Source organism: Cannabis sativa, chromosome X, assembly GCF_029168945.1.
Source record: "Cannabis sativa cultivar Pink pepper isolate KNU-18-1 chromosome X, ASM2916894v1, whole genome shotgun sequence".
NCBI lineage: Eukaryota > Viridiplantae > Streptophyta > Magnoliopsida > Rosales > Cannabaceae > Cannabis > Cannabis sativa.
This window is the reverse complement of record NC_083610.1, coordinates 35,954,300-35,970,961: the sequence shown is the minus strand read 5'-3', so window position 1 is coordinate 35,970,961 and position 16,662 is coordinate 35,954,300. Positions and strand designations below refer to the sequence as shown.

General features: G+C 29.2%; 1 protein-coding gene across 1 annotated transcript; it reads right to left on the bottom strand.

Moving 5' to 3' along the window:
* Nucleotides 1–8,073: 8,073 nt before the first annotated feature.
* On the bottom strand, nt 8,074–11,778 carry LOC115710707 (uncharacterized). The gene is made up of 2 exons (XM_030639061.2): nt 11,382–11,778; nt 8,074–8,831 (listed from the first exon to the last, which is right to left on the bottom strand). Exons 1-2 carry the CDS (start codon nt 11,461–11,463, stop codon nt 8,227–8,229), a joined length of 687 nt encoding a protein of 228 aa, XP_030494921.1. The 5' UTR covers nt 11,464–11,778; the 3' UTR covers nt 8,074–8,226.
* Nucleotides 11,779–16,662: the final 4,884 nt, after the last annotated feature.

The window sequence follows — 16,662 nt, the reverse complement described above, 5'->3', positions numbered from 1 at the left end:
TTTAATGGTTAAAGTAACTTATGTAGAGATCAAAAGTTTAAACCATGCTTTAGGCATTTTTATTTTTTATTTTTTATTTTTAAAATTTATTTTTTTTTTTTAAAAAAAAAAAAAAAAGATATATAGTAGAATTTAAACCCTTACCAATAACATTTGTAGAGTGCCTTAACCATTAAAATCAACCATTTATTGTTATTTTTTTACTTTAAATTTTATTTAATACTAGAAAATATAAATTTGTATCAATTTTTAACATATTATATCATATAGAAAAGTAAAATACACCTTGTCTAACTTACAAAAAAAAAGTTTGTTCTCCCTCAACTTAAATCTTGAATTGGCCACTGATTCCAAGAGTATTGGTTTAAGGCATGTTTTCAATAAACAAATTAATCCTAATCAATTAATGACACTAATATATACATATATATATATATATTATTTTATAGAGTATTATTATTAGTCATTAGTAGTGCTTAACACTACATAAAGATGACACTTTGTAAATCGTTAGTGATATTCTCTAAAAATTAATTAACTAATTTATATGAGACTTGATATTTAATTAAAAAAAATAATAATAATATAACACTTAAAAAAAATAGTAGACTATACTAATCCCTTTTATGAACAATCTATTCTATATGATTAGAATATTTATTATAATTTAGTGAAGTTCGTGATCCTTATAATTAATTGTCCAAATCTAAAGATATTGTTCATCTTATTTATATTTTAGTTTAGTCAACCTATAATTTGAAAATGGGAAATTAATATGTTTACAAACTTATAGTTTGAGTCAAAATTGTGTGTCAATGGATAACATGACAAGTGTTAGCCCATGCAACAAAAGATGAAAAAAAAAAAAAAAGCATAATAAAAAATAATAATCTAAATTCCAACCTAATTAAAATTAAAAAGTTTACCAACCTTCCTCTACTAGAACTAAAATCTAGAGATATCCCTTGTTAAATAAAAAAGGATATCCATTATATATATTCATGTATTTCAAGAACTAATTCCAAATGCTCACACATAAGGCATAAAAAAGGAAATTAAAAAGAAAAAAAAAAAGGTTTCTCATTATCCACAAGAAAAAATAATGAACCAAATATATCTAAATATATATATGGAGTTTAACTTATATAGTTAGGTGAATTAGGTTATTAAGTGCTCTAACTACAATATACATAGAGATGAATGAGAAACTACTCATAGACTAAACTTAATTGTTAGGTCGTTTTAGGTTAGGAAAAAGTTGATGATCGATGCCATGAGAGTATATAAACACATACACATAAATATATATCTAGATTTTATTGTATATAAATATGTATTTATACCTTGTGGGGTTCATAATTAATTAGTTTTGTCTATATGTATATGGATTTAACTGCTTCCTTTTTTCTCACTGTTCCATTAATGCAAAGCAATTAGATTTTGTTTCATTGGAAAAGGATCAATTGAAAGTGACTATAGCTAGGTAACATTAACACCTATCTAAATCCTCTAGCTTGGAAAATTAAATAAAGTAATCATTTATTATTACTATTATTATCATTAGGTTAAGTGCCATTAATTTCCCATGTTCATATTGGTAATATCTATCTTCTCTTTTAATTATTAATATATATCAAAGTCTTTTTTTAAGGCAACAACAAACTAAATCACACGAACTTATGAGTGAAAAGTTCAACTACAAACACATATTAGATACGTGTAAGATATACACAAATGTAAATATATATTTATATATATAATTGTATATGTAAGTGTCATCCAAGTTACATGGTAATTACGAAGAAATTTCAGATAGTGATAGTTACTAAGGATAGTCACCAAATTCAATTTGGTCCACCATTATAATTCAATTTCAACAAGTTAATAATAATAGTAGTTAATACATTTCACAGTGGATAATCTTTAGAATAATAAGCAGTCAAAAAGGAAATATTTATATATATATGTATCTATATATATATATACAACAAGAAATAATATAGTTTTCTTTATAGTAACGGGGCTGACCCTTAATATTGTATTGTTTCTAATAATTTATTGACATAAAATTAATGACTTGGGGATTAGTAGGAAAGACATTGATAGGGCTTTAAATGTTTGTATTTTACCTCGGGAATTAGGTTGTTTTTATAATTCATAAAGAAGGTATTTGCTATGAGACATTTTTTAATTTTTGGGATAAGAGATCTATTAAATGTTCTCTTGTTTATTTGAAAATTAAACATAAAAATAAATGTGTCTATTATAAAAATATTTACCCCATTATTTGTGGGAGGGCACACCCCCTGATTGTTTTTTTTAAATATATATTTCATATAAATTGGGTTAGACAAATAGTATAATTTTAGGTTAATTAGGGTTTTTGTTCCTTAAATTTTAATATGTATCAAATTATACTCTTTAAATTTTTTTGGTAACTAAACTATTAAGATTGTTGGATTTAAAAATATTTGTCTAATTTGATTCAATTTTACCAATTTGATAATTGTTTATGTACTAAATCATATCTACTAAATCATCCTCCTCGAAGTTTTACATGTATCAAATCATACCCCTGAATTTTCATCCATGTTAGATTTTTCTTACTAAAATTGGACAAAAATCTTTAAATTCAACAATCTCAATAGTTCAAGAGGGATTATTAACGACCTTAAAAATTTAGGGGTATGATTGGTACATCTCAAAGTTCAGGAGGTAAAAATCCCAAAAAAAAATATCACAACCACCAACACCAAAAGCATTAAGTATTTTAAAAAAGTGGTGGCGATGATTCATTAGAAAATAGCATCTGTAATCACATGGTTCTGAATATAACTTGGGTTACCAAGCACAAAATCTCACTACTAGCAAGTTTGGCTAAAATATGAGCAACTATATTACAAGATTTAGAACAATGAATAAAATTAACATCTTAGAACTTATTACAAAGACTAAAAATGTCATTTAAAACAAGTCTCAACGACAAATAAAAGACATGTTGCTCTTGACTTTTACAATAATACTCGGACAATCCCACAAAATAAATGTTATCATACATTCATACCCGAAAGAAAGGTATTGAATCAAAGCATTGCAAAGAGCTAAAGCCTTCGCCACCTCTGGATCCAAACAACCATCTTCCAACTTGTAGACGCGCCTTACCCAACTCATCTTGAACTACCATGCCAAGGCCATTGTAGTTTTCGACCGAATTAATAGTTGCATCTGTGTTGAATTTGAGGTTGCCCACTAAAGAAGGAACTTGGCTCAGTATGGGGATTCAGTGAAGACTTTAAGAAGAAAGAACCGCCAACGGCCTTAGCTAGACAAATATTATTGTTATTAATTATAGAAAATATTTTTATTTTTAAGAAATGTTTTAATAAAATCCCCAAATAATATTTTTAAAGCTTCATAATAAACAAATAAAATTCATGATAGTACAAATTTGGGTATTATTATTTTAATTAATTTATATTAAAACATACCTATGTATGTGTTACAAACTGAAAGTAGTTTAAAATTATTCATTAACAGTATCATTATTTACTAAAATTCTTCTAATTATGTTTTCAAAAAAAAAAATCTTCTAATTATACATTTTAATACTGACTAAATAAGCCTTTATATTTAAACTATTTGTCAAATTCTCCACTTTATCATGATAATTAAATCCTCAACATATTAGTGGTAAAAAATTTCTTACTACAAGTAAAAAAAACAAAAAACGACATTAATTGCATCAACCCAACCACTTGTAATTTTTCTTAAAAATATATGTAATAATTAATAAAATTTATATTTAATTTCTATTTCTTAAAAATATGTAATAATTAATAAACTTATACTCAATAGTGTGTGTATATATATTTCGATAAAATCACACCAAACATACTATTTATTCAATTACCAAAATTTTATTATGAGCTTAAGACTTGATAGCTACTAAGTGTAATATAAATAGCACAAATTATTCACACATGAGTAGGATTGTACATGCAAAAATAGAGCCTAAGGCGAAATAAAATTAAAGAGCCCCCTAATGTTAATTAAAATACTAAAAAATTTAATATAACTTTACTTGATTTGGTGTCGTGTTGAGCTCCCTAACACTTTTTATTCAAGTTAGGATTCCAACCTCACATTCATTTAATTTTGTACCGAATAAAATTATTTACGAAAAAATCATTGCCAAATGTTAGGATTCAAATAGGTTAAAGCAAATGTCTAGTGTACCAAAATATTGCTGCGCTAACTTAATTTTATGTTTTTGAAAATTTTTAATAAATATTTATATATTATAATAAATTTTTTAGAGACCTAAAGGGTGCGGTGCCTACCCCTAAAATCAACCCTCCACATAAACAATGTAGGACAAATATTATATCTATATTTTACATATATTTATTTGATGTGTAAGGCCAATTAGCCAAACATTGATATTAGTTGAATATAATTTGAGTCTAATTATTTTTTGTTCTTATTATCTTAGGCATTTACAATACAAGTAAAGTCTATTTTTGGATAACGTAGGGTATGATTGAATTGGCTCTATCAATTATCTAAACTATGAGACACTCTTCGCTTTAATTTGGTAGCTTTTGAAGAAGACAATTGTTTTAAAATAGAGACAATTGTTATAACTTCCAAGAAGAACAAGACAACAATTACATACATAGGGAAATCAAATTAACTTAAATTTCAATTGTTTTTCTTGTTTTCCAGGAAAGTACACTATTTATTTGAACCAATTTGCAAGCCAAGTAATCTGATTGATTAATATTATTAAGTTATAGTTTCTTGATGCTTAATTCCAGTTTGGTGAAGTTTGATTCTATGTTACTTGGTCAAGTTTGATTCTATGTTTTATAAAGTAATTAATTATAAATAAATAGTTTTGATCACTGCTGACGATTAATTTGAATAAGTATATGAATATGATCATAAGAACTCATGCCTACTAGTATTGCAATTTGCAACCTCAAAATATCCAACTGGGATTAAATTATAACTATTGCACTAAGTCAAAATATTAATGTGTTTATGAATGGATATTTATCATAATAAATTAAATAAATACACAAGCCTTATTTTTTTTAATTTACCAAAAAAAAAGAGCTTTTTTATTTTTACATTTTAAAATAGTTTTTTTTTTACATTTTTACGGAATTCTACATAGAAACTCCTATTGAAACTAGCACTGCAACCTAAATTGCAACAAAAAATTGTATAGAAACATCTATTGCAACTAGCGCTGCAACCACTTTAGAAACCTAAATCGAAATTTGAAAAAAAAAAAAAAAGTTAAAAAAATAGTATATGGGGTAATTCCCAAAAAAAAAAATACATTGAAAACTGTCGTAGTAGATATAACAGTATAACCTCTATCCAAGAATATACTTGGAACCAAGTAAATTATATTCTAATTGAGAGATTATAACTAAATAGAGTTACACTAGAAAAAAAAAATTAAAAAACCAAAAAAATATCAATGTTACAATAATAACAATAAATAATCATTAATACTATATCATAAATAGAAATATTTTAAAGTAAATATAATATTGATACATGTATTATAATTTAAAATAAAATTATTAATTTTACATAAATAAATTTATAAAATACATGTATATATTTTATTAAGATGTAATTATTCTTATATAGAGGTATACTTTGGTAATACGGGACTTAGAAAATGTATAACTAATTACAATTTAGAAGTTATTCTTATTTATAACTAGCCCAAATTGGGACTTGATTTTTTTATAACAAATTAGAGGTTATTCTTGAATAAAGTATTCTTAAATAGAGATTCTACTGTATATCCAATTATTTTATAACCGATTATTTTGTTAGAGTTAAAAAATTGGGAGATTTTATACAAATCTTACCACTGGCCTATGGTCTATGTTCATGTAATATGTTAATTTTGAATAAATTTATTATTTAAGAGTAATTTGAAATTGATAATTTTAGGTATGCAAGTTTTTTTATTTTTACAAATAATTTTTTCTCCTTCAATTATTGCCTTTGTAAAATTTTGCAAAATTATAGCAACCCTCCACAATTTTGTAATGTTGAAGCATAGCAACTATACCATAGTTTTTTCAAAAAAAAAAAAAAAAAAGCTTATGCCATAGTTTATAGGTATAATTACAACTTATAATAAATCGTGCCCTGAACTTTGACATGTTGTAAATTGTGCCCCTGAACTTTTTTGGCCGTTAAAAATTTCCCCCGAACTATAGAGATTGTTAAGTTTAAGGACTTTTATTTAATTTCATTCAATTTACTGTTTCAGTGATTGTTTATGTACTAAATCATGCTCCCCAGACTTTGATATCTACCAAATCATGCCCCTCAAACTTTGATATGTACTAAATCATGTCCCTTGAACTTTCATCCATGTTAGAATTTTTTTACTAAAATTAGATAAAAGTCCTTAAATTTAACAATCTCAATAGTTCGATGGGAATTTTTAACGGCAAAAAAAGTTCAAAAACACGATTTAGTACATGTCAAAATTCAGAAGAAAAAATTACTAATTAACCTTAAATTCAACAAACGTAAGCTGTAAAGTTATATATACATATGCTGTATTTTATGTGACTCAGATTGTACCATATTAGCACTAGAATGGACACTTTTGTAATAATTACTATAGCTCGGGTGCATTTTTGCTAGGGATAAAATTCTACAAAGGTAATAGTTTTATGATAATAAAATTAAGGAAAATTTTACAATACACCACTTTAAAATAGATATATTAATGCACTTTTTAGCATACGAAATAATTTTTTAGTCAAATTTTTTTTTCATGGTCATGTACGTTATAGTTATTTAAGACATCCTGCAAAATTTTAAGAAATTTGGAAAAGTTTAACACACTAAAAATTATATTCAAACAGTGTGTTGCACGCGTGACTATTTTATTTTATACACGTGTAAAATAGACTGTTTGAATATTATTTTCTATATTGTAAATTATTCCGAATTTTTCAAAATTTTGTAGGATATCTTAAATAGCTATAACGTACATGAATATGAAAAAAAATTAGACTAAAAAATTTTTCTGGATACCGAAACAAGCTAAGGGTACATCAGTACATCCCTTATAAGGAGGTGCATTATAGAATCACCCTAAAATTAAAACTACTTGTCTACTCCTTTTCAGGAAAAAAAAAAAAAAACAGGTTTTGTAAGAAAATTTCACTTCCTGAGCCCATAATAAAGTAGCCCAGATAGGCCTCATGGCCTGGCTGACTTATGTTTGGGCCAAGTCTCTTTTTTTGGGGGGATAATTTCAAAAAAACACAAAAAATAAAAAAATTACAAAAATACGGTTTATACGGAATTTTTAATATTTTTACGGTTTTATAGATTTTATTTTATGGTCTTTTGATGTATTTTTATGTTGTACTTTTATTATTATATTCTTGATTTTTTGTTATTTATATATTTTTTTATATTATTTTGATGTTTTATTGTTGTTTTGATGTTGTTTTCTTGTTTTTCTTAGTATTTTCTTGTGTTTTTATAAAATACCATAAAAATATAAAAAAAAACTTTAAACATAAAAATATAAAAAGTTTATAAAAATTAGTGTTTTTATGTAATTACCTATTTTTTTTTTCTTCAGGCGACAATTATATAGTTTTTTTTCCCTTTTAATTTAGAAAATAATAATTTCTTCACTGAAAATGAATTCTTTTTATTACCGAATATACTATTTTTTTTAATTTTTTTTTTTCAAATTTACGGTTTGGATTTCTAAAGTGGTTGCAGCGCTAGTTGCAATAGGGGTTTTTATACGATTTTTTGTTGCCATTCAAATTACAGCGCTAGTTGCAATATGCGTTTCTATGTAGAATTCCGTAAAAATGCAAAAAAAAAAATGTTTTAAAGTGTAAAAATAGAAAAAAAAAAAAAAAAAAAAAAAAAAAAAAAAAAAACCCTTTCTTGTTAGAGTATCTTTTGGAGTTAATTTATTACTTGCAGTTGTAATCATTTCTTTGTTATGAGGGAATCTTTAAACAAAAGAAGCAATACTTGGTTAAACTCTAAAGTTGATATAATTGTTGTCTTGTTGACCATTTTCCAGACTTGCAAGAATTTAAATAACATTACAGATAAACTCAATTTTGGTTGCTCAACAAATATAAAAGTTTCAATAAAACATGTGACAAAATTTTTGGACATTGTCTTGTGAGTTTCGATTTTTTTTTACATTGCTAAGAATACATTGGAGTATAACTGTTGTAGTTGATAAACAAGCAAGCTCATAATCATAACATTACTTGGATAAGGAGCCAACTTAAGGCCTGAACTGCATGGGAGGCTACTTCCACTGTAACAACCTTTCTTCTGTTTAATCCCCAAACCGCGATTTTCAAGAACAAATGTGGAGTTTGTTCGCCCGCTGCTGAACAGAACACACCAGAAGAAAGGCCCTTTATGGACTCCAACCATGCCTACTCCTACCTCCCAATGAGATTTATTTTGAAGAACAGATACAGCCTTCTTGTCTTTGGCTAGAACGTGTGAAAAGGCTAATGGTGGCTCGAGATACTTTGATTGACAACCAACTATGCGGCCAGTAATGGTGCCAAAAGTTGGTAGCTCAACACCGCAGTTTGGAGCGAAGATTTCAGTGAAGTCATCTTCTGATGGTTTGCAGTCTATGGTGTTGTTGGCTGTGCAGTTGGTCTTGCATAATTCAGCATATTGCAAGGCCATACAACCGAGTCCTGGACTATCATTTAGTATGGAAAGCTTATGAGATGTTCGGTTGTCGTTGATTAGGTTGACAATGTCGTTTGCAGGGTTCCCTGTCGAACAAGCAGCATGTAACACCTTAATGTCAGAATATAATTACAATCCCAAATGCAAATATATATATGACCATTTGAAAAGAACACCTAGTTTTATGTTCTTTGAGAGTAAATAACAATAGGTTGTATGAAAGAAAGAGCAAATAAAACAGCATTAATAGTGATGATTAGCATTCTTCTTCCATATTGATACTTGAACAATTAGATAGGATCACCACACCTATGGAGAATATAGGATATTAAAAACTAGCATGAAAAACAGGAGTGTAGGAAAATCATTCTATTTTTAGTATTATTCTTGTGTAGGTGTAAGTTAACTATTGTAATTTATTGATTCCATATTTTTAGGGTGTAGTAAAGAGTTTTATTTTGTCATTATTATTTGATTTTATTTCCCTTTTAAGGGATCCTTGTACATGTTAAATAAGAGCTTTAAGTGGTGACTTGAGGAAATGAAAGGTGGTAAAGTTCAGAATTGTCATCACATTGTCACTGATGAAGAGAAGTATACCTACTTATTATGTATATGAGGCTAATTCAAAATACATATAGATATGACTGTATTAGCTTAAAAAAGAAAAAAAAAATTGCAAAATTCTTTTACACATTTTCTTTTTATAATCAAACACAATTACACATATTATGATAAATGGCTGGTATTACACTCCAAACCTTAGATCTTTGTGGCTACCATAGAACCTGAATCTGTGGTAGATACATACATTACAGCAAGAAAACAATTTAAGGCAGCCATGACTGATGACTTGTGATTTGGAAATCAATAGGGAGGAAAAAAGATATTGAGTGTGAGTGGGTGTGGGTGTGGGTGTTCAAGATCAAGCAACAATTAGAAAGCTAGATTGGTGGCAAGGGATTTGCCCAACAGACAAGGTTGATTTTACTGAATACTTCAACTCTGTGGTGAAACCAGTTACAAACATTTGTGTTGTTCTAAGACTAGCTTTATACTAAGGTTGGAAAGTTCAACAGCAATATGTGAATACTGTAGTCTGATAAGCATTTCCTATCAAATTGACTAGAACAGCAAAAAAATAATCCAGGGAATTTGAGAGCCCTTTTCTCTCTCACTTGGGTTACAACCCTTTACCAAATAATGCCATTCCCCCCAAATGAACTCCTTCCCTCTATTTATTCTATTCTTATGGTGTACCTGCTAAGAGAAAGTCTAGAGTCTATCATATTCCCTGATGGAATTTTGCATGATGTGTTTATAGAGCACCCACCTGATTTTGAAGTAAGTTAGTCAAAGCATTTGGTTTGTACACTTTATAAAGCCTGTAGGTTTGAGAAGCTACATCAATCTGTTCTCGGATTTGTCTTTGTTGGGCCTATCATACATATCTGAGACACACAGCCGTATTTTACTTTAGTACTTGTATATGTGGATGATATCATTGTTACAGGGAGTGATAGGAGTGTAATTACACATTTGATTTCTGCCATCGAATGTATAGGTCGATTGTTCGAGCATTGCAGCATGTTATAATCACTAGACCCAAAAAAAACTTGAGTGTCAACAAGGAAATTTCTTATGCAAAATCCTTCGCAAGTTCTTTGGAATTCTGTGAAAAGAATTCTGAGATGCTAATAAGGCTTCACACCTAGATAATAGAATATCAACATCAGGCTTTTCTATCTTCTTCGGTTCAAACCTAGTTGGTTCACAATCCAAAACACAACATACTATATGAAGCCGAGTATAGAAGATTGGCAAATGTAGTCTCAGAGTTGACTTGGTTACATCTTTATTTTATGAATTGAAGGTGTCTCTTTTTAACATTACAACTGTTTGGTGTAATAATCTCAGTACAATAATGCTTATGGCTAACCCCATCTTCCATGCTAAGACCAGACTTATACATTGTTAAAGAGAAGTTGCGCAAAAGGAAAATGAAGTGAAAAAAGTGCCAACACAACAAGACCAGATTGCTGAAACCTAAACCAAAGCCACAGTTTGAAGAATTTAGACACAAACTTAGAATTGAAGATGTTTCACTTCTAGGTTTTAGAGGGGCTGTCAGTTTGGTAGTTTTTTTGTATAAAAGCCTCTGTACAATTTAGAAAAATATAAGAGATTTTTCACTCAAACACTTAACTTCTCTTTTTCTTTCTTCAAGTATCTTTCTTTGGTTCTAAATTAGTGAGAGCTCATTGAGCTGAGTTATACTAATTTAACAACTAAGTTAGACGAAAAGTGCTAAAATTTCTTGATTTAAAAGGTTAGAGTAGTTGGGTAGTCTGTATTTAGTTCAATCATTATCATTCTATTTCTAACTACTCAACTAGTTCTTTTAGTGCAGCACATCTATGAAGTTCAGAGCACAAAGTAATGCTTATTTGTATTTAACATTAACACATATAATTCACCAAAAAGAAACAAAGACACATATAACATAAATGTCATAAACAACTCATTTCAAAAAATTGTAAGAACAGTGAAACAAACTTAAGTATTTTGAAAAAAAGAAAGTTAAAGAAGCTACAATATAATGTAAAGAGAGAGAAAGTCTAAACTTCAAAGATTACCATGGTCCTTGGAGCAAACTAGAGCCGCTAGCAAAAGTTGAGAAAGAAGGAACCAACAAAAGCAAGAAAGTTTCTTCAACATTGTACACCAAAACAACTCACAACCCAAATGCAGTGAGCAGTAAAAGGGAAAAAAAGGATCTTTGATAAGGAAAAGGGAAAGAAACCAAGAGTTAAGGAAAGGGTTTTGTTATTTTAATGTGATTTTCAAGTGGGAAAGGAATTGGAGAAAATTTTCCAGGGAAAAAGAGTGTATGGAGGAAAAGTGGGTTAGTAGTGATTACAAGTGTTGCAGAGTTTAAGGACAAAAAAATGGGTGGTGGGTGGTCCCGACAGCCGTTGTGAGTTGTCTCTTTGGAATTCTTTTCCTTAAAAAATGGAGCTGATTTTTTTTTCAAAAAAAAAGAAAACAAAAATGGATTATTGGAGCTGATTGATTTCAACACCTTGGAAAAATGGAATTTTTGTAGCCTTTCCCTTTTCTCACACAGAAATAGCATAAACGACAATTAGTTGACCTCGAAACGACACATAATTCAAACTTAAAAGTCACAACGCCAAATTTACTTGTTAATCGCCCATAATGCAAAAAAAGCAACCGTTAAAATGTTTAGTCATAATTACAAAATTGCACATGAGTTCGTTCAAATGATTTATTAATTATCATGTCAAATTTAATAAATCACAAAACTCTATTGTAAGCGTTTTTTTTTTCTAAAAAAAGCACAATTTATTTTAGAAAACAAAACGCAAATTATTTAAGGTCATAAGAATGACCATCTTACCTTTTTAATTTTCTTTTCCAACTTTCAAGGTTCTTATATGAGTATTATTGTTTCTTTATTTGTTCAATCGGGCTAAAGCGGGTTAGACCTGCGGTCAGATGCTATTTAGCCCAAACCCATAAAAGAAGTTTTCTTTATGAAAATACACATTATTTAACTGATTTTTGAAAATACCATCTAAATTTAAATAAGGGCCCAATAAAGAAATCCTAGTCCAATATATTTTAGTGATTTTTTAAAAAAATAATATTATTATTGGAGTTTTTTTTTCTTATTTTTTTCCCTTAATTTCATATTTTTGGAAGAAAAAAATACTATTTTTAAAAGTTTTGAAATTACAAAAATATTAGCATATTGTTGGAGAATTAGTTACAAAAGTTGTCTTGGAAGTGCTTAACGAAGGTGGGGATCCTTCTTGTTTCAACAACACCGTAATAACTTTGATTCCTAAAGTGAAGAATTCAACTTCTGTGTCTCAATTGCGACCTATCAGCCTTTGCAATGTGCTTTATAAGCTGGTTTCAAAAGCCATTGTACTGCGTTTGAAGCCTTACCTCTCTTTGGTTATCTCAGAATCGCAAAGTGCTTTTCTTCAGTCTCGCCTTATCACAGACAATGTGTTAGTAGCTTTTGAACTCCTGCATTCTCTGAAACATTTGAAACAAGAGAAAGAAGGTTATGCAACCATTAAGCTAGACACGAGTAAAGTTTTCGACAGGGTTGAATGGTATTTTCTTCAATGTATTATGACTGCTATGGGATTTGATTCTACAGTCGTGAATCTCATTATTCGTTGCATCAGTACTGTCACTTACTCTTTCTCAATTAATGGCAACATACAAGGACAAGTTATGCCTACCCGTGGAATCCGCCAAGGTGATCCATTGTCACCATACCTTTTTATTATATGTGCCGAAGGACTTTCAAGGCTATTTCAACATGAAGAACAACTGGGTAATCTTCAAGGATTAAGAGTTGCACGTGGTGCCCTACGGTGTCTCACTTGTTTGTTGTGGATGACGGTCTTGTGCTTTGCCGTGCTAACCAACGATCAACTATGGCAATTAAGCGATCTCTTGATTTTTACTGTAGAGCTTCAGGACAAAGTTTAAAAGCTGAAAAATCTGTCCTTTCTTTCTTGCAAAACACTACACCAACTATCCAAATAAACCTTCACCAGATATTGCAAATGCCGATCAAGCCATGTCATGAGAGATATTTGGGGCTGCCATCTTATTCTGGAAGAGATAAAAAAGTTTTGTTTGGTGAAATTAAAGAGAAATTGTGGAACATCCTCTCTGTTTGGCAGGAATAGTTATTTTCCATTGGAGGCAAAGAAGTTCTTCTCAAAGCGGTTGCTCAATCAATTCCAACATACGCTATGAGCTGCTTTCGTCTATCTAAATCTCTTATCCGCCAACTCGAGGTCTAATTCTTCATCCTCTGGAATAAACTGGAAAACATGGAAAGCTCTTTGTCAATCGAAAGCTGAAGGTGGAATGGGATTTAAAATTTTTGTTCATTTCAACCAAGCTTTATTGACTAAGCAAGCATGGTTGATATTTTCCAATCATAATTCTCTATTAAGTCGTATCCTCAAGCCAAGGTATTTTAAACACTCTTCTTTTTTAGATGGGAAGTTAGGTTCTTACCCTTTATTAACTTAGAGAAGAATAAATGTTAGAGATCTGAGTGGAATGAGACATATTATTCTGTTGTTATCAATGTAAGGGTTTCTAAACTTTATATGTGTTTATTTTATTATTTTAAGAAATGCATATTTAGGGTGTTAGATTATAATTAATAATCAAACATACGTGTTAGTAAATCTAGATCTTGGTAAAATAATTTCTAACAAATGCTCACTAGGACTCAAACTCCCTGAACATTCACCTCATTATTGTCGTTCCAGAAAGGATAGTTGGAAAAAAAAAACTCACACACCATGCTAAAATTAGCTTCTCGTACAAACTCGAATGCACAAAACTTTTACCCATTTCTTCGAACAATTTCTCCCCCGATTTATCTCATAACCTCTATCACGAGAGTAAGGCTCATCCTGGAATTCAAACCCCCGTTTTCTAATCATCCCACTTCTAATTTTTCTTATAACTCTCAACCACCTCATCATTAACAAATTTTCGTGGAGGTTGGTTTAGTGGTGGGTTTTGTTGTGGGTTTGGGTTTTGGTACGACGAACCTTGCTCAGGTCTTCGGGCTCGGTTAACTATACGGGATTAATAAGATCAAGCCAAAAAACACAATTTCTTCTGAACAATATCTCAAAAAAATTGGGCAGCACCTCCCCTACAATTTTAACTTTCCACAAATTCACAATTCACTACAAACACCAACTTCAATCCAAAACAATCCACAAACCTCACAACAATCCAAAAATTTCACAATAATACCCAATATCTTCCTTCCAACCACACCTTACACTAAATAATTCAAAAACTTCAAAGAGAAACGACTAAAATCACTTACATGTATCTTGAAACCATTGAGATGATTGATTCCATGCTCATCCACTAAGAAATTGCAAGAATTTCCAAGGACCCCAATCTATTTCAGATTCTAGGGTTTTTTTCTTGAAAAATTGGTTAAATTTTGTGAAATTTTAGGAATGGATGAAGAAATTGATAACGGGTTATGGTTAAGAAAGTTTAGGGAGTGTTTTAGGTGAAGAAATTTGAGATTTTAGGAAGGAATATGGTGGTTATGGTAGTTTTAGGGTTGTGTAGGCATGGAGGAGTAGAAGAAGAAGAATAAAAAAAATAATGATTTGGGGTCGATTTAAAAGCTCTTCTGCCCAATTTCGTCGTTCAAGGGTCGTGACACTCACTTGTAGTGTCGCGACCCGTGTCCTAATTCCGAGCTTTTAAAATATTTTTTTTTTCTGATGCTACAGGGGTCATGGCACTACATTGTAGTGTTGCGGTCCGTGCCCCCTTTTTCGCAGACCCTCCTTCTCTGCCTAAAATGGCCAATCTAGCACCTCAACATGGAACTCGTAGTGCCATGGCACTCCGAAAATTATACTTTTGACTAGTTTTCACGATTTTTACGGGTTACATATTTTTTTCTTCTTTTTTTCAAAATAAAAATAACTAAATAAAACATAGAAATTATCATGAGTGTCTCGATAGAATTCTTAAACAAAGATTAAAAATTTGGGTTGCCTCTCAAGAGCGATGTCGTTAACGTCATTTAGTCAGACCAAAATTCCTCTTTTAAAGCGGCGCCAAGAGGATAGCGAATTTGGCTTGATCATATTAACCACCCAAGTAGAGTTTTAACCGCTGACCATTGACTTTGAAAGTCTCTCATTTCTCGCCTTAAATGTCCAGTACTCCATAGGGAACACTTTTATAAAATATAAGTAATTGAAGAAAAATAGTATGAAGTAGTTTGAGTGTGAGTAGTAAGAAAATGTAAAAGAGAGAAAAAATATAGAATAAGTGTTTGTATTTTTTTTTTAAAAAAAAAAATTGTGAGGGTGAAAAAAATGTTGAAAATGATATAAAATTGTACACTTATTATATATATATATATATATATATATATAATTAGTGTGAGAAAAAAAAAATAGAAAAAGAGAGAAGAGGAAAAAAAAATGAAAAAGAGAAAAAAAGAAAAAAAAAACAATATATGGAGTCAGAAAGAAGAAGAAGAAGAAGAAGAAGAAGAGAGAGAGAGAAGAAAATAACTTTTTTGAATAATTATTATTTTTACCCCCTGGAACTTTTGGTACTACTTAATTTTACCCCCTAAAATATACGGCTTGTTAAAGATTTCCCCTAAAATATAACATTTACATAACTATGCCCCTTATGTTAGGTTTCGTTTCTTTTACCGTAAAAAATTAATATTTTTACCCCTAAATTTTAATCAATATAAAATTTTGTTCCTTTTTATTAAAAAAAATTAATTTTAAAAATTATAATATTCTATTAATTTTTTAAAAAATAAAATGTATTAAAAATCTGATAAAAATATTAATTCAATCACAAAATATTAATTTCACTATAAAAACCTTAAATTATTCTTAAAATATATTTTTAAACTTTATTTTATTTATAAACACATATCTTAAAAGATCAAACTAAAATTATTAAAAATCTAATAAATAATTTAAATAAATTAATATTTTTTTAAAAAAAATCAAACTTATTTATATTTATAAACTCATATCTTAACAAATAAAAGAAAATAATTAAAAATTCAATAAATAAAAAAACACAGTAAAAAAAAAATAAAACTAGTATAAATGTAAAAATTATCACAGTATAAATATAATTTTTTTTTTAAAAAAAAATTAGTATTGTATGTAAATTCCACTATTTTTACATCAACCCTAGTTATCTCTCTTCGCATGGCCCAGCTAGTTAAGGAGAGTCGAGAGGGGAAGGGAACTGTCTAGAACACTATCGGACCCGTCACGTGCTACCTTATCTCACACGTGCGAATAGTTTTAAGTTTTAACACTCAACACT

What these genes read in the sequence shown, in the direction of transcription:
- LOC115710707 (XM_030639061.2), bottom strand. Translation starts at nt 11,463, where the DNA reads ATGTTGAAGAAACTTTCTTGCTTTTGTTGGTTCCTTCTTTCTCAACTT. An exon ending in AGTTTGCTCCAAGGACCATG is followed by an intron (nt 8,832 to 11,381) that starts GTAATCTTTGAA and finishes CTTGTTCGACAG; the next exon opens with GGAACCCTGCAAACGACATT.